Here is a 21601-nt window from a genome sequence, read left to right on the forward strand (position 1 = left end):
TTGATGATTAAAATGTGTGCACTTCCAGACATTTTGTTTAATATATTCTCTGATTATTGCCTAATAATGCTAGTTTTTGCCACTAGAGGCCCTGTGTGAGCTGTTAAGGTATTGTAGATGTTTCTGGATATGAAAAGTACAAGCTTCAGTTAATGGAAGTGTGCAAGATCTAGGGTATAAACATTTGCTATCCCACAGCAGTATATTGAGCTAGTACTTTACTATCAATTAATAACTAACTTACTATTGCTAGTCAACGTTGTGAACTGTGTTTTGAAGTTGAATAATTTTGTCATCCTCTAATTCTTAAGTGTGGGGAAAACATTCACTCATTTCTTTTTCCACATATTAACCTCTTTTTTTAATCGTCTTCAATCTCAAACCTGTGTTTTACAGGATGACAAAATTTGATGTGAAGAATTACCTACAAAGCATCTATAGTGTCCCAGTAGCTGCAGTGAGGACCAGAATACAATACTGTAAGTAACTGGCAATGCTGGTTAAAAGAGTGGTCTCCAAACTATTACAGAGAACCTTGCTTTAACATTGGCCATATATCATGCCATTTCCTGATAAGTGATTAGTATTGTTGGGTGCCTTGTCTATCTAGGTGGCTGAGCTAATGTTTGGAACAAATGCTTTGTGGGATGGAACATTACAACTTTGTCCCATCCACTCCAAATCCATACTCACTACATGCTTTTACAGTTGGACACACAATCACAGAGCTATTATGTTTCAAAGGGAGGCCATTCAGCATATTGTATCTGCACTGGCTTTCTGAATGAGCATTCTGAAGTAGTTCCATTCTACTGTCATTTTTCCATATCCCTGAATATCGTTTTATTTCAATCATTGTCTCATTTCCTCTTGAATACCTCAGTTGAAGCTATCTCGATCACACTGCTAGGTAGAACTTTGCAGATCCTAACTACTCTGAAAAAGATTCTTTCTCACAGCATGTTTGCTTCTTTTGCAATCTGCCTTATATCTGTGCTGTCTTGCTCTCAATCCCTTTACAAGGGAAAAGGTTTAGATCATAGAACATAGAACAAGGCAGCACAGTACAGGCCTTTTGGCCCACGATGTTGTGCCGAACTTTTAACCTAATCCTAAGGTCTATTTAGTCTCCACCCCTACCTTAAACCAGCATCCATATGCCTATTTAAAAGCTGCTTAAATGTCCCTAATGAGGCCAATTCCACGTCCCTACCACTCTCTGATTAAAGAACCTACCTCTGACGTCTCCCCTATATCTACCTCCACTCACTTTAAAACTATCCCCCCTCGTAATAGCGAGTTTCTCCCTATCTACTCTATCCAATCCGCCTCATGATTTTGGAAGCTTCTATCAAATCTTCTCTTGGCCTTTTCATGTCCATTGAAAACAGTCCCAGCTTCTCCAGTCTGTCTTCATAACTCATTCGTCATCCGTGGACCCATTCTTGTAAGTCTCTTCTGTACTCTCTCAAATGTATTCACGTCCTTCCTAAAGTATTACACCCAGAATTGTGTACAGTACTCCAGTTGAAGTCTGACGTATGTATTTGACAAGTTCATCACACTCTCCTTGTTTCTGTACACTGTATCCCTGTTAATGAAGGCTGTGATACTTTAGTAACTGCTGTACCTGTTCTGCCAACTTTATTGACTTATCCTCATCTGTATCCAAGTCTTTCTGCTCCTGCACATCCTTTATTTTATGTTGTTTCCTTGTGCCAAAATATGTCACTTCACATTTCTTTGTTTTGAATTTCATCTGTCCCCTATCTGCCCACTCCACCGACTTGTCAAAATCCTTTTTTCATTTTCTTAGTTTCCTGTGCACACCAAGGTCTAAATTGTTCATACACATCAGGAAAAGCAAATGTCCCAAAACTGACCTGGGGAGCTCCACTGCCAACCTTCCTCCAGCCTTAAAAGCACTGACTTAATTTACTTTGTTTCCAATTTGTAACTCAACCAATTTTGTATGTATGTTGTTGCTGTCCCATTTTCTCAATAAATGTTGTGTGAACACCGAGGGCATCAGAATTCAGAACTGCTTTTTTTTTGAAGCTGCTAAACAGGATGTAATGATCAATTTTAGCTTGTCTACTGTTGTGGTCAGCTGACTTGACCAGGGTTTGGGGTTGAATCTGACTCCTTCCTACTGTTTTCTGCAAAGGAATGGAGGATGGCAGAAAGAATGGAAAGGAATATTATAGAGATTGGTCATATCAGCGAAGAATGTCAAAATTCTTAAGAAGCCAGTTGGTAAAGGAGAAATACCTTAAGTTTAAAAGGGAAGCAGGACAAACAGCTTGTAATGAGCATTCAACTGTCTGACAAGACTAGACAGGTTTAAGTTGAAAGCTGGGAAGCCTGTCTGGAATAACAGATGGCTTAGTGATAGTGGTGAAATGGTGATCACAAACCTGCTGAGAGCAACATATTTTGTGAGCCAGGGACAAAAGACAGTTGGTTTAATCAATGTGTTGTTGGAAAGCATTCTGAATAATACTATTAAGTTCTCTTCAAATGTATTGTATTGGAGTGCATCAACTTAGTATATCTTCTCATGATCACTCAAAACTGCTGTTTAGGTACTCATAAGAAGAGAAACCATAAAAATCAAAGGGTGAAGCGTCCTGATTATAAAGTCGCATATGTTCAATTGGTAAGTGAAGGCCAATCTCTTTCTATCTAACTTGTGACAGTTCTCAAATATTGTCCATGATTAGATTTTCTTCAGCTTTTACCCTAAACTACAATGCTCAGTAGTTTAATTGCCTGTGTACAGATTAAATGCTTTGTTACTTGATACCAAAAAAGTGTGTACTATTCCTCAGAAGCAAGTCAATTTCTGTCCTTTACAAAATGCACGTATGTCATTAAATAAAGGCATTCTCTCGCCATACATAATGTGCTACATTTCAGTGAAACATTTTGTTGACCACTAAACAAACACAGTCAATGGTGGAGAAGCTCAGCGGGTCTGGTTGCACCTATGAAGAGAGAAACAGTTCACATTTTGGGTCCTCTTCAGAAATCTTATTTATCATCTAAGTAGCTAAATATGTAGTTTTATTAACTAAGGCTGCACCGTGTACTATGCAAGCATTATTTACAGTAGAAATCGCAGAAAATGCTTCAAATTCTATACTTTTAGGATGCTTGCATTTTAAAATGATTAACCAAATCTGGTACAACTCCAAACTTGCCTCTTTTCTTTAGAGAATTTAGATCTTGCTAGCACTTGCTGGAGATGAGGGGTCAGTGTGACCCTTACTTTTTTGAGAGGAAGTGCATTCATTAAGTGTAAGCAGTCATTCATTTACAGCTCATGTCAAAAAATTATATGAGCAGACTCCAGTGTAGCCCTGATTGAGTGTTTTGAAGAAGTGACAAAGGAGATTGAAGGCAGAGCATTGGACGTTGCCTGTATAAACTTCAACAAGGCATTCAACAATGCATGGGAGACTGGTTAGAAAGGTTAGGTCACATGGAATTCAGGGAGAGCTAGACAATTGGGTATACATTTGGCTTGAAGGTAGAAGACAGGGAGTGGTAGTGGAGGGTTGTTTGTCGGATTGGCGGCCTGTGATCAGTATTGTGCCGCAAGGATCAGTGTTGGATCCACTGTTCTTCATCATTTATATAAATGGTTTGAATGTGAATATGGGAGGTTTGACTAGTAAGTTTGCAAGTGGCACCAACATTCGTGATGTAGCCGACAGTGAAGAAGGTTATCTTGCAGTACAATGGGACCTTGAGGAGTGGCAGATGGAGTTTAATTTAGATAAATGTGAGGTGTTGCGTTTTGGTAAGGCAAATTGTGGCAGGATTTGTACAGTTAATGGTCGGGCCCTGGGAGTGTTTCTGAACAAATGGATTTCGGAGTGCAGATGCATAGTTCCTTGAAAGTGGAGTTGCAGGTAGACAGGGTGATAAAGAAGGCATTTGACATGTTTACCTTCATTGCTCAGTGCATTGAGTATAGGAGTTGGGATGCCATGTTGTGGCTGTACCCGGGAGTGGTTAGGCTGCATTCAATTCTGGTCTCCCTGCTATGGGAAAGATGTTATTAAACTTGATAGGGCTCAGAAAAGATTTACGAGGATATTTTCAGGATTGGAGGGTTTGAGCTACAGGGAGAGGCTGAATAGGCTGGGGCTTTTCTGCCCTGGAGTGTTGGAAGCTGGGGATGACCTTTAAAGAAGTTTTTTGAAACCATGGATAGGATGAATAGCTAAGGTCTTTTTCCAGTGTAATGGAGCTCACAACTAGAGGGCATAGGTTTACGGTGAGAGGGGAAAGATTTAAAAGGGTCCTGAGTGGTAACCTTTTCACATAAGAGGGTGGTGCATGTATGGAGCGAGTTGCCAGAGGAGATGTTGGAGGTGGGTACAGTTACAGCATTTAAAAGGCATCTGGATGGTTATATGAACAGGAAGAGTTCGAGAGAAATAGGCCAAATGTAGGCAAATGGGACTAGTTCAGTTTAGGATGTTGGCTTAGCGTGGATGAATTGGATCTGGTGCTGTGTAACTGTATGATTCTAATTGTCAGTTGAAGCTGGGAGGAATAGGAGATTTTTCTAATGGAGTCTATTGTTGTAATCTGGACTGCACAACCTCAAAAGGTTTGTAAGGCAATTGAGTCATGATTTTTAAAGGGAAGTGAATATCTACTTGAAAAGAAAAATTACAAAGCCATGGGAGGAGGAGACCGGCACAAATTCAATACCTCGCTCAAAGAGCCACAACAGACATGATGAACAGCTAGCCCCCTTTCGTACTGTTATTTTGTGGTGCCTGACTTCCTTGAGCAAAACCTGCAACTACTCCTCTGTCTAAACCAGTCTGTTTAGCTGAATTTGACATTAATGCTTTTACTTACTGTGTCATCAAATCTGAGTTTTAAAAGTATATTCATAAAGACTTGACAGTAAAAGGTTATGTTTCTCCCATGTCCTTGAAGATCATTGTCCTCTCTATACAAACAGTGCTAGAGAGAGCTGAACGTGGGTGGTGGTTTTCTGTGTTTCATATGAGCAACAGTTGAATAAGAGAGCAAATGTCCAAAGAATGTGGTGAGTAGTGCTTAAAGCTGTTTTGCTGGACACAGGGCAGTGGTAAAAATGTCTGGCAGATGATTCAGATTTAAATGAGTGACTGGGGAAGAGGAAGGTTAAGGCTTCCCTAGAGCAGCTCGTTCTTGGTAAACAGGAAGCATTAATTTTTATTTTAGCAATTTTTGAAAATCCTCATAAGCTTAGTTGGAGCAGTGTGTCAGGTCAGTAAGTGTTGTGTTTGCTGACTTGTTTACAAGCTGTTGAGTGATGGAGTGGCACAGTTTCAGAGACTGCTAATTAGCAATAAAATAAGAAAGAGAGGTAAAAGACTTTGTTTTTAAAAGAAGTGAGTAGATCTTGTGAAGCATAAGTTCTCACTGAGTGTGTGTTAAGCCCAAGGTTTCTGATCTTAGACATCTAAATAGTTCTCTGAGGAAGAGGATTCAGTCTAGGTTGATCCCAGTGACTCACTTGTCTTCACTTTTGACTGTGGAATGGCCCATTATGAGGGAGAACTCATTTAAAGGACATGGTCGGATGTTTACAGAACTGAGGGAGAATGAAAGAATCTGGAGTTTAGATTTTAATAAGCTCTTTGTTATACCTTTGCTGATGTCACAAACCATGGAGTGTGCAGCAAGCTGCTTTGAAGTTCAAGTAACATTGACGTTAAACACCTAGTCCACGTGAAGGTTTGCAAATGAAAAAGAACGGCACTTCTTTATCCCTCAGAATATCCAAAACTGTATCAGAGCAGATGAATTATCTGGTAGAGTAGTTACTATTATTAGGCAAAAAAAAGTGACTGTTGATTTGTGTTTAGTGAGGTCCCACAGACAGGAGTGAACTAAATGATCAACTAATCTTTTTGAGTATAAATGTTGGTCAGGCCATGGAACGTTTCTTGAAATTGCTGAAAAAACTCAGCAGGTCTGGCAGAATCTGTGGAGAGAAATCATAGTTAATGTTTCGGATCTGGTGACATTTCCTCAAACCCTATTTTGGATATGCCATGAATCTTTTCTGTCCACCTGAATGGGTGTAATGGGGTCTTTTTTTCATATTTTATTGGAATACTGAATGGTCTGACAGTGCCACACATTTCCTCAATAGTACCCTCTGCAGTGTGGCTTGAACTCATGAGCTGACACAGAACCAAGACTGTTTTTGGTGATGTAAGCTGACATTTGAAGTCTTCCACACTGTGTTGCTTATCTTTTCAATTCTGTATTTTAAGGCAACGCACAGAACATTGCTTGAACTACTGAACATCTGCCGAGCAAAGTTGGCAGGTCGCTATTGGATCAATATTAGTTACTGTGAGAGAGCTTGGTATCTCTTGAGAGGCAGTACCCTGAGCCTCCTTTTTCCTCAGCCTAAATCTAACTTGATGTGAGCTAAAGCACTTCTTAATGCATTCATTTCCCTTTCGGGTAGACGTAGCAAAAAATTTGAGAATGTGGTACACACTGCAGATTGTCAATTGAGCATTCAAAACAGGAATGCGTGTAGAGGCTTTCTGTAACAATGCAATTTTCTTCTCAAGATGTTTCTTTTAAAAATAAATGAGCAATTTCTGTGCAGGATGTTCCCAGACCCCTGTAGTTCTATTGCATTTCACGATTGAATATCATTTTGGTTTAGTGTATGTGTAATATTGCAGTCAATTGCATCTTGTATCCCAATGGAAAAGAATGTGGACATAGCCACAAATGCTGACCTTCTGTTTGAGATGTCACCTTGTTCCTCGTAAGTTATGTCATTCCGGTTTGGAAGGCATGTTCAGATTCATTAGGTTCAAAAAGTGCTGTCTAGTGAAAAACATTCCAGATACAACACTTCACGCATTACAGCATTTCAAGCAGCAGCTGAATATTGTAAATTGTCAGTCCGTACAGTTTGAACAAAATACTGCCCAAGGCTCTTTTGAACAATATTAAAATAAATTGGATTTTACTCTTACTTGAATGTTTATAATGTGTATTGCTTGAATGAAACAGTAAAGAATCAAATGAGAACCTTGGTTGCTTGTAAGTGAAAATTCATAACCTCAGGATGTTGCAAAGGTGCAGGAAAGCCCCACTAATAGCAATAAATTGAATAATAGAATGGTATTGTACAGGGGCCATTCAACTCATTGTGCCTACGCTGTCTCTTTGAAGGAGTAATACAATTGGACATTTTTTTCTTCTGTAATCTGAATTGTGTCCCTTTTCAAGTACTTAGCCAAATCACCATGAAAGTTAAATTTACCTCCACCATTCTTTTAGACAGATCATTCCAGGTCACTGTAAATTACTGCACTAAAAAAATCTTGGCTCTTCTATCAGTTAACTTGAATTTGTTTGTCTGTTTACTGACTGTGTTACTAGAAGAAAGTTTCTGTATCAATTGTCTTTAATTACTCTATCAAGACTTATGAATTTTCTGTTAAGTCTCTTCTCAGTCTTTGTTTTATGGAGAACAATCCCAATTTCTTCAGTTTCTCCACATAATTAATACCATTCTACTAAATTTCCTTTTGTGTTCCTGAATAAAGCCTTGACATTTTTTTTCCCCAAAGTGCGATTTCAGAACAACCAATTAATCTGTTTTTGGTGCTGTTGCTTCATGAGGAAGGTTTGGCCAAAACACTAGAACTGATTTTACTCTTCGGAAAAAAGGCAGGAAGTTTTTCAATGTATTCTTGATTAGGCAAGTGGCCTTTGAGAAATGTTCTTCCAGTCTTTCAGTACCGAGGCTGGAGAGTCAATCTGTGTGATGTGCTCAGTCTTCAGCTAGACACCATAACCTGTTAACTCAGGGTCATGAATTCTGCAGTTGAGCTTAGGCTGAAGAATGCTGTACTCATTTTAAAAACTTCTTACTGGTCATTGATTTGGAATATTCATTTAAAGGCATTTGTGTTGCGTTCTAGTTTGTTTTGTTTTGAGGTATTTGGAAGTCATTTAAAAAAATTGGAACTTATCTTTCTTTGTGTGTAATGATTGCAGAGAATTTTAAAACTGTTTCTGAGCTCTAAACTACTCCGTATACTTTGTGGTATACTCTCAAGTGAAAAGTATCCTTAAATTTCTTAGGATTAAGAAACTGTGATCTTTATGGTTATGTGGGTCCCGTTTGGAATTGTGATGTCTGTTGTTCATTGCTGTTGCTGCTTCGTGGTAGCAACACTAAGACCTGCTTTATTGGAAGTGCTGATGTGATATATCTCCATTCAGTGAGATGGCCTGTTCCTCATGAGTCATGGAATCTTACAGTACGGAAGAGGTCTTTCGGCTGATTGAGTCTGCAGTGACAAAAAAAACCCAACACCTATCTATACTAACCCCACTTTCCAGCACTTAGTCTCTAAATGTTTTGACATTTCAAGTGCTCATCCACATACTTTTTAAAGGTTGTGAGATTTCCTGCCTCTACTGTCCTCCCATGCAGTGTGTTCCAGATTCGCACCACCACTTGAAGGGGAAATGTCCTCACATCCTTCCCCAAACTTCATTCCTTTCACCTTAAAATTATGCTACTTGGTTATCAACACTTTCAACCAAGGGGGACAGCTGCTTCCGATTCACCCTGATGTTCTTCCATCGTGCCCCTCCTAATCTTAAACCTCAAACTGATAGCCCCTTTTCTTCTCTGCTGCGAAGAAAACAACCCAAGTGCAATTTAAGCTGCCAAGCTCTTGTGCAACAGTTGGTTGCTTAATTCTTCCTATGATGTGGGGCCAGTTTTCTTATGAATTTATTTAGAATGATATGGGGAAATACTAGCAATTGATGGATCTTGTAATGCAGTTGATGTCTTGAGTCATTTCAGGTTGGGTTCTGCATCCCTTATGTTTCTTGATCCCAGATACAAACTAGGTCGAGGATATCTTTACAGCATTGTATCTCCATGTTGTCATCTCTGTGCAGATCTGTTGGCACACTTCTACTACATCCACATCACAAAATGTCAGGCTGTCTAGATTCAGATTCGTAAAGCCTGGTTAGTCTCTGGATTGTTTGTGTACTGTCATAGTGTTAATATTTTACACTTTGGCTTGCATGTCCCTTCAACTTTTTGTGTGGAAGGTTTCTTATTGTAGATTATAGTTCATTTACAAATCGATTTCTATTCATTCAACATAAGGAGAATGTGACAATATACATACTTTCAGTGCACATTAGGGACCTTCCATAGGAAGGATGTTGTTAAACTTGAAAGGGTGCAGAAAAGATTTACAAGGATGTTGGTGGAGCTGGAGGATTTGAGTTATAAGGAGAGGCTAAAAAGACTGGGGCATTTTTCCCCTGGAGTGTTGGAGGTTGAGGGGTGACCTCAAACCGGTTTATAAAATCGCGAGGGGTATGGGTAGGGTGAATAGCTCCAGGTGTTTTCCTTGCAGTGGGTGAAATCCAAAACTATAGGTTGAAGGTAAGTACAGAATGAGCTGCCAGAGGAGTGGTAAGGGTGGGTACAATTGCAACATTTAAAAGGCATCTAGATGGATACATAAGAAGGGTTTAGAAGGATGGACCAAGTGCTGGCAAATGGGAATAGTTCAGCTTGGAATGTCTGGTCGTTGCAGATGAGTTGGACCAAAGCGTGTGTTTCCGTGCTGTGACTCTGACTGTTTTACAATAGAATGTATTGGTAACTGTAATCTAAAAGCTTTTATCCTCTAGATGGCAGCATCGTCTTAAACAAATTGCTCTTCCTGCTTTTCATTAGGCTGGCTGTTTCTATGTACTAGATGGAAGCACACTATCTTTCATATTTATTCTGTACTGTGTAATCTTTAAATCATCTCACACTGTCAAAACCCACTGCTGCTGGTGAAATAATAAATATCTAATATGAACGCTGGAACATAAATCAGATATATGTAGAAGCTCAGCCTCAGAAAATAGGGCTGTTACATTTGGAGTGGCATCATATGAATTTGTTGACAATTGCTCAGTGCAGATGATGATCAACTCTGTGGTTACGGGTTAGGAGATTCATTTTTGATGAGTGTTATTGGGGGTTGTGCGTAAGAGTTTTTTTCCTCACTGATTTTGTGTGCTTGTCTTTAAAAACACATAGCTGTTACTTTTTACCTCTAAAGGGAATGTAAGTATGACTAAACAGGCTATGTGGTAGGTCTAAACTGAATGAGAGCATTAGGATATGGTTAAGTTAGATTAGATGATGTGTTAAAGAGCAGAGCCTATCTATCTATATTGGTAGAAAATAGTAGACCAAGGAAGTTGCCCATCTCTCTCTCTACCTCAAGAATTCATTTCGTAGCTTGATTTTGTGCTCCTACAACACCCCTGTCCTCTCAAATCTAAAGGTGTAACAGCCTATTAATTGGACATCCTTCAGTTAATATGTTCAGAGGAAAAAATACCTACTCTATCAATTTTCAATTGTTTTCATATTTTACCTGGAAGTTGATTATCTGTTTCTGTATGAAAAAGTGACTAATAATGAATTACTTGAAACTCTTTGAGCTCCATTGAACAATGTGAAACAAAGGTTCTCATACAAATGTGTAACAAATACAAGGCAAATTTCAGCTCTATTCTGTTACAAGAAAACAGAAATAATGAGAGCAAATTCATTTGAATGGGACACAAAACTTGTGCTTTCTCCAAGCCTTTACCCCACTGGGTTGACTGATGCATTACAGTCTAATCACAAGAAGCATTTATCTTTTGATAGTTCGTTGAAAAAGCTTTATCATTGTATCATCATTCTAAAACTGTACTGCAGTAGTGATCCTTCAGAAGCGTTTCTCCCTGCGACTCCTGAAACACACACTCGCAGCAATGTGCTGGCGTCTCCTGGCACTACAATCAAGCCTACCCCAGCTCAGAGCCTCCCTCTCCCAGACTCGCAAAAGGACTTCTTTTTTTTATTCTTTGTAGGATTCACAACCTGAACTCAATTCTACTCAGCTTTATTGGATACTAGAAACCGTAAGTACAGTAAACTTACTGGTGCCTACCACCCAAAACTGGCTTCCCCCACCTCCCAAATCCCCAATCCTACCCAGGACCATTCCCACAATGTGCCCGCCGTCATTGGCCATGTGGCTACTGTTGGAGCACCCACGGATGAATACACAGAAGAAGGGTCTAGGCCTGAAATGTCAACCTTCCTGCTCCTCTGATGCTGCTTGGCCTGCTGTGTTCATCCAGCTCTACACCTTGTTATCTGCAGTAGAGTAATTAGCAAACGTTTTCAGTTGAGCTGGAACCCAAGCTCAAAGGCAACATAGTGCACCATCAGACCAATCCTTTTAAGATGTGTTCTTATCTAATACTTCATTGGCTTTGTGTAAGTGAATAGCATAAACACCATGCGCTGAGAATCAGAGATGTGAGCTTTGATCCGAAGTATAACTTTACTCACAAGTTACCTGTGAACTGACTAATGGATATCACAGCTGTTCCTTTTCTGTGGTTCTTTATTTCCCTTGTGAGCAATGTCATTGTGCATTGAATTGCAAGATTTCTCTGTATCTTGCAAATTTTGTTTTAAGTATCTGTCTGGGGCACTACCTTCCTCAAACCAATATGACATTATACGTTCTTCGTCAGCATGAGTATTTGATTCAGTTTTATGAATTTTAAATCATCACGTAAAATTAAATAAGAGTGTTTAGCCTTCCACAAGCATTCCAGCTTTGCTGTAAAACTGGCAAGAAAAGTACTTTTCTGATTGCTAGATTCAAGGGCCACCACCACAGATGTTGCGTACTGGTGGTCTGTCAAATGTTTGGATGGTGAAAGATCTCAATTTTAAAGTTTGATTCTTTCTGTAAATATTAAGGTAGAAAATTAACAATAAAATGTAAAACAGACCAGCACCTGTGAGGATTCACATTTTTGCAAGAATATTGATTTTTTTTAAAGAAAACTTCTTGTTATCATAAAATGTCTTTGGCAGAAAGAAGTAAAGAGAACAACTTTTTAAATCTGTCTGAAACATGAATTGGTTTAACGTTATAGTAGAAGTTGTTAACTGACAAATCCCACCAGCAGGTGCTTTCAGTATAGCAGTTGTTTACAATAACAGGAAGTTTTTGGTATATGCTATAATCTTATTTCCTGTTTTTTTTTATGCTCCATGTCCTTGGAATGTAATTTGAAAACCATTTTCAGCTGTGTAAGTGTATAGAATGCATAAGTGGTGTGAGTGTGTGGGGCATGGTTACAGTGACACTTGTTCCAGTGGGAGTATATGATGATTGGAAAGCTGCACTGCGGCCCATAGCATGCATTTGTGTGTCCTTTTTCATGCTAAGCTACATGGTGTGACTGGAAAGCAAAGTGTTTATGCAATGATTTATTATTCTTCTGGGGTTATTTTATTAGCCTTCAAACCCTGCCAGTTGCAATGGTCAAGCCTACTTTTGGCTCCTGTTTATTGAAGTGTTGACATTAGTGAGGAAAAGGAGCAGCAAACATTATACTACTGATGATATTCAGGATCAAAACGTTAAACTAAAAATAACCTTGAATCTCAGTAAAAGTAAAAAACAACCACATTACTGTCTTCCATTTTCTGTTTATTCCCCTCATTGTGTGTGCTGTGTTCCTCTTTTTGAGTAAGTTTTTCTTTGCTGTCACCTATCTGATATTCAGTCCAGCATCTTTCTTCTATATCTTCTCTTTTTGTTTCTCTCACTAATAGCCTTTTAGTCAACTACTTAGTTCTTCTGTGGTCTCGTATTTTTCTGATGAGAGAGTGCACTTGCCTGATTTTTTCTTCTTTATGATTGCTTCTGCAATGTTAAATGCCACCCTAAAAATCCTAATTCCAAAATTTTTCTTATCATCACGGTTCCATTCACAAAAACCTGCGTTTATATAGTCCTTTCACATCTTGTCATGAATAACCAATTAAATATCATAGTAGGATCATAACTATAGAGTTATTTCCACCACTACAAATGGCCATATATAATGGTCCATTTTCACAAAAGGCCAAAATCGACAATGAGACCATAAGTATTGCTGAAGCAAGGAACATTTTGTGAAGCTCTGTCTCTTGTCCACATCTGGACACTTCCACAAGAATGCAACCTCATGTGGAAAATCATCATTCATACTGCATGAGAGAAGAGTGCTGATTTGGTTTGTGTCAATATTAGAGGTATTGCTATGGAGCATGTACCTTTTAGTGATTTTTGATGGGTCACTCCGAGGCTGTACTTAAATTTTAAACTTTGATTAGTAAAGATTACCTTGAGAAATGAACCAGCGAATGGCTATTACCTATTTTGCTCATCTGAAATATGTGCATTGCATGCGTATGATCTGTCTATCTGCAAAGAACTGGGACCTGTGTATTACTATGTCCAGCTTGTAGTATACCCTGCATGCTTCACTGACAATCCTAAACTGAGTAACTGCGTAATTCCTCGCAAATTCAGGATTATCCAGCACATGTAGCTCTGCAATTAGACAACATCTAATGTTGAACATTGTGTTGTCAGTTTCATGAACAGTCTGGTTGGGTATGGTCAGTAATGAACAGATCATCTATTTTATTGATGTTTGCTGAGGGATAAATATTGTTCAGAACACCTGGAGACTGCCTTCCTCCTCTTCAGTATAGTGCTGAGGTACCCATCAGACAGGGCAATCAAGCCTCAGTTTAATATCTTCAATGAAATGTGGCATTTCTGACCCAGGGCCCCATCAGCTTAGGTTTTGTCCTCTACTTTCTGGAATAGTAATTGAATCCACAGCTCTGACTTGGGCAAAAGTGTTAACTGTTGAGCCACAGTTGACCTTCTGTGACTATTATTTGCGGACTGTGTCTTTGTGGTTTATTTTGCTGAGTCCCATTCTTGTATTAATTTCCATCTGAATAGCTGCCTTTATTAGTAAAGCTTAGAACATCTTGCTGTATGAGTCTTTTTCCCTCTTGGTCCTCTTGAACTGGGCTATTATGCATTCAAAGCAGTGCACAAACAAGGTAATTTTATCCAATGCCCAGATTGCCATGTGATGGAAAACATGTTTTTTTTAAATACATTAGCAGACATTATTAATGTTAAAACACTGCTGTGCACTATTGACACCAGTAATGTGCGACTGAAAAAGAGCAATGTTTGGAATTATGCATTGTTTCCTGGGCAGACTCTTAAATAGGTAGGATGTAGGATAATTGATAGTAGTGATTGATGAAAATAAGTGCCACATTAAAATGAAGTGTAGATGATCCCTGCAGATTTTCTGCTCTGACTCTGTCTCATTTGTTTTTTGTTTCCCCCCCGCTTGGTGCTGAATTTTGCTATGTCTGTCTTCACACACCCTTACAGCCTTTCTAAGTACACACTTGAAGTGGCTATTATTAATTCGTAACAAGGAAGTTAATAATTTATTTGATTATTGATGGTGTCACAGTCGAGTGCAATCGTGCCTTTGTATAACATCCAAGCACGACCACTTTCCAGAATTCATTGCGAGGTACTTATCAAAAACAAGAATTGTGGGTTTCTTTTCCATTCTGCCAAGCACTGAGGCTAGTTGTACTGCCATTGTTGTGTCTGTGAACTAATCTAGTACAGATTGGGAGTTGAATTTGATGTTTGGTCTTTAGAATTGACCTATTAAACCTACTATCCAGAAATACTGAAGAATCTGCACTGTGGCACTTACACTGCTAAACTGGATTGCTAATCATAATGCTTGAGGTGGGTTTAGGATGTTGCACTTCTTCGACTTAATGAGCTTGTACTCAACATATTTCTCCTCTCCTACCTCCTTGAGCAGCCCGTCACATTCCTAATTTTATTATCATTGATCTTGTGTTATGACAGGCTTGGGGTGGATAATGATTATTTTGGACTATGGCTTACACCCATGTTAAGTAGTTGGGAGCTTTGAAATCTCTTTTTCTTTTAAAGTTTACTACTTAGATTTGTCTTGGAATATATAAAATGGAGAGATTCCTTTCCTTCAAACACTGTTGCCTGAGATGGTATCACTTGTTGTAAACATATAAACTTTTCTGTTTGTAATTATAGATCTTGTTTCAAGGACACTGCTGGCAAAAATGTAATTTTAGTTTTATTGTCTATCCATCTTAAGTGCTTTCGGAAATGTAGCAGACAGCCATTGATCTTGTTGCATGATCGATCTGTAGGCATTTGTCTTGTGCGTAAGGCTGTCAAAGAGCATCCATTATGTTCCGTTGACAAATATAGTACCTTCTAGGTACGAGAATGGAATACTGTCTGCATGGCCGAATTTCCACAGTGAATTTTCAGGCTGAAAATTGTTTTGGTCAACCCTATCTATTTCATGTATCTCCAAATTTGATGTATTGTTCAGGGGATGCAAATTTGTCATTGTATGAAAGAGAAGGCATGGTTCTGGAAGGATGCAGTGCTGAAATGAAAATCACGAAGGATGTGAAATGTTTTGTATGGAAGTTAAGGTTTTCTTGCTGCCATGAACATCCATGCCATCACCCATCTCTCTGCCTCTTGTGTGGTCCACCTTTAATCTTAGAAATTGGACTTGTGGTATTTGTACTTCGAGAGGTTTTAAGACAGAGAAGATTCTGCTAATCCAAAATTTATCTGCCTGCATTTTAACTTGCACCACATTTTGGTGCTCATTGACTTACAGTCTGACAGTGCCTTATTATTCGTCTGTAATCATCTACAGTTGTGAAACTCTCCAAGATATTGTTGTACCTCCAATTCTGGCCCCTTGTACATCTGATTTCCATCACTCTCTCTTTGGTAATTGAACCTTCAGCTGCCTCTGCCCTAAAATCTGGAATTACCTCCATAAGTCTCAACCTTCTTCAAAGCTCTTCTTAATGTCTACTCTTTTCACCAAGTGTTTGGTCACATGACCTTGTAGCTCCTCAAATCGATCAAAGATAAATTCTGCTTAGTAATCTAAAACAGAAATTGCTGGTGAAACTCAGCAAGCCTGGCTGCATTTGTGGAGAGAAAATAGAGTTAACGTTTTCTGTCCAGTGATCTTTCAGACCATTCTGAAAACTTCAAAAACTGCAATTATCTTCTTTTGTACCAGGCATGACTTCAACCATCTGGAGAGTTTTCTCCCAGATTCCTGTTAGCTCTTGTTTAGCTAGGGCTCCTTGATGCCACACTCACTCACATTAAGCTTGGTGTCAAGGACAATCAGTCGCACCTCATTTCTGGAGTTCCTTTGCTCATGTAATGAAAACGTCAGTCAATTAAGCACTGTTAATTGTTTACACATGTTTGTAACTTGGTTAGTAAGTGTTGTGATAGAAATGATTAATGTACATCATTGAGCTTTGTTGATGATTAATCAAGATGTAAACAAGGCCGCAGTTGTCTAACATGAGACATAAATATCAGCATGTTTTGTGCACCTGTTGTGGAATTTGCTATCCAGTTTTTGAGTAAAGTTCCTCTGTTTGGCACACTGACTTCTTCGAGAAGTTGTATTTACATAGCAGTTTTGAATGTAAGAATCAGTTTGATACACCATTTACCTCCTGTTCAGACCTAACTTTAACAATTCTAAAGTTAAGTATTTCTGTCATGAGCGCTTGATGGCTACAGTCAATAGCTTCATGAAAGACAAATCAGTATTAATTAGGTTGGCTGCTTCCCATTTTGTTAGTTTGAATGACTTGTGAAGGACTTAACCATTGGCTTTGACTGTTTTAACCATTTCAGGAAGGTATTCAAGCTGCTGTGTTATTTGGACTGACTTCAGGAGTTTGCTCTCACTACTTGTTTTTGCATAAATGTTTTGGTCATTTAATCCATTAAGTGTCTGGAGCATGAAATTCTTTTTTCTGTAGCGATCGCATACAGTTGATATTCAGCATGCGATACAGACAAAAAAACATTCATTCATAGTGCACTGTTATTGGCAACTTCTGCACATAAAGTCTCACTTCAGTGTATAAGTGATGTAGGCTTCCCTGTGAGAGCTAACCTTGAATTTGGCTTGTAAAAGTTAACTGAAGCTTGAATTGAAACAGTACTGTTGCTGTCAACACAATGTTAGGAACATAGGAAAAAGGGGATGCCTTTCAGCCGTTTGAGCCTGTTTCACAATTTAATTAGATTGTGCTTAGTCTGTAGAATAGAATAGAATGGAGTAGAATAGAATCCCTACGGTGTGGAAACTGAAGAGGGTTTGGGGACCCAACACCAATGCTGCATTCTGGTAAACAGATATCAGACATGATACTTCAGTGTGGGGGCAGTGAAATAAGGAGGGAGAGCTTCAGGCAGTAGAGGGAGAAAAATGAGAGAAAATTTGAAAGTAGAAATGATTATGGTGGTGGGAAAGCATCTTACAATATGCTGTCATAGATGTGATTATTAAAATAGTAATTAAACCAAACAAGAATTAACATGGCACAGCAGTGACCAGAATAATGTGTGATATTTAATCACATAACTATCAGTGCTGAACTTGAAATAGTATTGCAAGGGAAAATATCATTTAATAGACTTCAAATTGTGGCCCTGCTGACCTCAAGAATTCTGCTGCCTTGTTCATGTGTTGATTCAAAAGTCTTTAAGACTGCTGTTAAGTCAGCCTGTCAAAGCAGCTTTTTAAATATTTATTCTTTGTACGTAGGCATTACAGGCAAGGGCTACATTTATTGTTGAAGGCTAACAACTGAAGAGTACCTTTAAATTGACCATCTTGGTTCAAGACTGAATTCATAAGAATGATAGTTTTCCCTTCTGTTGGCTTGTTAGATCAATGCAAGATTTTAATGGTCATTTCTATTGGGACCAGTTTTTCTTTGCAAATTTCGAGAATTCAAATTCTCAAAATTCCATGGAGAGGTTTGAATTCTTATTTAGTTATTACTCATTCAGTAACATGACCTTCTGCATCTTTGAACATTAATGCTACAGTTAGTTGATTTCACCTTTGTGTACACTGTTGCAGTAGTTCAGCAGGCTCAGCTTTTTCTGTTCGATCTCAAAAAGAGAACTAGAGATTGAACTAAAAGAAAGGATAGAAATGCAATTTGCTCTCCACATCTCTCTGTCTCTCTGCAAATTGCAGTGAATTATTTAGCCAATCTCCCAGGAAAAAAGTGTGGTTTGAAATTTGCGGTATGGAATCTGAAATGCACAGTCTGGTATTGGCTTTTGGAAGCCTTCATTTTTACATCTTTTTGCCAGACAATCCTGACTGCCTTAAAGGTCAATTAAATCTGTTGAATAATTAGTTTAACACTTGGAGTTTCTGATACTTCTGATATTTCTGAAAGTAGAAATCTTTTTGAAATGGGTAGTGACATCCTCATTGTAAAAACTTTAAGTAAACCTCAGTTTTGGTACTTTACTCAGACTTTCAAGGCACATTTCCAAATTTATTCTGTAATAATGTGACAAAAAAATGAATGAAGTCCATTTTCCAGGTCTTAGACTGTCACCTGTGAAGGGAGTAGAATTACTGGTACCTTCCTTGAGACCTTGGTTTTTATTGGTAAGCTTAATCATAAACATGCTTTGCTTTAAGCATTCTTGGCTGCTATTTTGTATTTTTGTCTGAGTTATGTTGGTGAACATTATCAGGTTCTTTGATTGCAGTATGTCAAACCTGATTCTGCCCTCACCCAATATTGACGTGGGACAGTGAATCAGCACAATCCTGGCCAATTTTCACTTCTGAATAATTTGTTTACAAGTTCAAAACCTTGTATGTCAGGTTCTTAACGTCTGTACAATGAGCAATTCTAATCTCCCAAAGCTTTAACATAGAAACTTTGGACTTATATAGCACAGAAGGAGGCCATTAACACCACCATTATTTTGTTTTATTTGTTCATGGCATGTGGGTGCCACTGCCTGGCCAACATTTATTGCCACCTCCAGTTTTGCTCCAGAGCTGCCTTCTTGAATCACTGCAGTCTCTGGAGTGCAGGGATACCCACTGTGTCGTTAGGATGGAAGTTTCATGACTTTGAACTGACATACTGGTGGTGTGGTTCAAAGTCAAGTTGTTATGAGTTGAGGGGTTGGTAGGTTCTGTAGGTAATGTTGATCCCATCAGGTTGCGAGTTTTGAAGGCTCTGTTAGAGAAGTCTTGTTGAGTTACTGCCCTGCTTGCCAGTATGCCTGATGCCTTTGATACCTTTGAATGTTGGTGATGAAGGAGTAAGTGTTTATTGTGTAAGTGTTTACAGTGATGGATGGGATGCCCATCAAGCTGCAGCCATCCAGGCAAGTGGAGAATATTCTATCATGCTCGTGACTTGTATCTTTATAGATTAGGCAAGATCTGAGCTACTCACCACAGAATTTAGAGCCTCTGACCTGTTGCTCCAGAGGCCTCCAGCGTCATAGATGCCAGTCTTCAGCTAATTATGTGAGCTACGATAAGGTTTCAAAATAAGGCAACCCTTGATGACATTTGTCTGATTCTGTAGGTTTAACAAAACAAAGTTAACTCGGGTAAATGGAAACCCTTTCAGAAAAGTAGAATGTCAGGCTGCTGTATCATGCAGCAATAATAATGAAATAACAATATAATTAACAGGTTAGTGCATAACTGAAACAAATACTTTTTATCACAAAGTTAATCCCATTTCAATATATGTACTGTTTCAGTTTAAACTCTTATTGGTATTTTGGAAGGCCATTGGCCTGAAAGAGAGAAACACTTTGACCATGAAAGTTGATGGGAAGCATTTTTATTTGTTTTACTGAAGCATTTTTTCTCAATAATGCATTAGATGATATAAATATCCTGAAACCAATTTGGGGTAGAAATATGCCATCAATTACTGATCGAAAAAAAGTGCAATTGCAGAAAAATTATCAAAGTGCTGCAGCACTTGACTTTGCATCCCACATATGCTGGTTTACATTGCAAGTTATCTACATGTGGTTTGTCAGTGCAACAACGTTTGGGTCCAACTAGTTCACAACAGCTTAAATTAATCTGTTCTAAAACCATAGAAGAGTATCATAAACTTGACAAATACCGTTCAAATGAAAAAAAAAGGCAAACTGCTTTGATACATGGCAAGACCTTTGGAAGTGAAGAATATTCCAGTCACTTTGTAGAGCTTGGATACCAATTGGCATGTGGCATAATTTGGCCCATTTCCAGGTTGTTATGCAGTGGAACTTTACACATAAAGTGATGGTGTCTTAGAAATTACCTGTTGTGATTTGTTGTATTGTTCTGTTGTACCTTATTACCCTTGTCTGTGGATCCCTGCACTGTAACGGGATGCTAAAAAGCATCCAGAAATGTAAACCTTTTCTGTTTTTCCTCACGCAGTCCTTTTGAAAGAATAGATTGAATACATTAGTCCTTTCCTTTATCACCATCTAGTGATTGTACTGTTGAGACAAGAAACTTGCCATATTAAGAATTGCAGGTGCAGTTGCTATTTTCAAAACTCTGCAGCACCTAATATAAATACCTGTCTTAATGTTATGCTAATTCCAAATTTGTAGCGTTTCTATAAAATGTAAGCAGTCTAAAAATTACATATATATTGAATGATTACCTCCACTCAACCATCAAACGTTTTTAATGTATAAAAATGTTCATTCTTTATTTTATTTAGGCCCAAGGTCAGACTTTCAAATTTCCAGACATTTTTCCTCAAAAAGACCAAACTCCTGAACCAGGCTCTATGGAAGATATCCAAAATAAGTTTCTGGAAGATGAGAAGCAGAAACAGAAAGCAGACCCACGGCGAGGAGGTGTCACTGAATGGTTTGGACTTTAAGAGAAACAACTTTTCAAAAGTTTTTTTTAAAAAAAGAAAATATTATTTTCCAGATAGCTTGCTGACCAAGCATGAACTGAGTATTTTTGTTTTGAAAGAGTGTCAACTCGGCAGGTTTCAGATGCTTCATATTGTTTATTGTGAGGGATACATCCTGTGAACATGCACTCATCTTGTGTAATGTTTGCTGAACAGCAGCTGTTCTTAACAAGTGATTTGATTAGATTCCTGTAATCCATCATAAGGTGTTGTGTTGTAAGTTTGACTTTGATTGAACTTTGACGTTGATGATTAGAAACTTGGTAATTGGCACAAACACCTGAGCATTGTTTGTCTGGATCCAAAACTCTGAATCCTGTGGGAGCTGCGAAAGTCAGAATGTATATGTAAGCACGTGAGGGCACCCAACAGCTTAAATTAATTTGGTGAAAGGTTAAATTCAACGTTGGTGGAACAAAATGAAGTTATACTAAGGCCAGATGTCATGTTAAAAGATCATGCCTTCCAAGGAATTTATTGGAATACCCTGTATACTGTTTTTGACATAGAATCAAATTTGTAAATTGTAATTGTTCATTCTCATTAAAACAACAGTCCAATATATTGTGAAGTGATACTTGAATAAATTTTGTAATAATTATTTGAACAGCAAGCTTGTAGCACATCTCAGTACATGTGGTGATTAGAGACCTATTTGATGTATTCCAAATGCTGGGTTGAGTTTTCAGGCTTGTTTGTTATTCAAGGTGGATAGGAGCAGGTTATCATGGTTTGGCCAAGAAGAGACCCCTGGGAAATTGCATACAAATCTTGCTATTTAAGAAAATA

The 21601-nt window shown here is 38.4% G+C and overlaps 1 protein-coding gene across 4 annotated transcripts in view; it reads left to right on the top strand.

Moving 5' to 3' along the window:
• The window catches only part of mrpl23 (mitochondrial ribosomal protein L23), a 76532-nt gene extending 55156 nt beyond the window's left edge, over positions 1-21376 (top strand). For all 4 annotated transcript variants that reach the window (XM_048545598.1, XM_048545599.1, XM_048545601.2 and 1 more), the window contains 3 exons: positions 397-479; positions 2586-2659; positions 20609-21376. In XM_048545598.1, coding sequence (XP_048401555.1) covers positions 397-479; positions 2586-2659; positions 20609-20773 — 322 coding nt within the window. In that variant the 3' untranslated portion in view covers positions 20774-21376. The remainder of the gene's footprint in view (positions 1-396; positions 480-2585; positions 2660-20608) is intronic.
• The last annotated feature ends 225 nt before the right edge of the window (positions 21377-21601 follow it).

This window comes from Stegostoma tigrinum, chromosome 17 (assembly GCF_030684315.1).
Source record: "Stegostoma tigrinum isolate sSteTig4 chromosome 17, sSteTig4.hap1, whole genome shotgun sequence".
Classification (NCBI taxonomy): domain Eukaryota; kingdom Metazoa; phylum Chordata; class Chondrichthyes; order Orectolobiformes; family Stegostomatidae; genus Stegostoma; species Stegostoma tigrinum.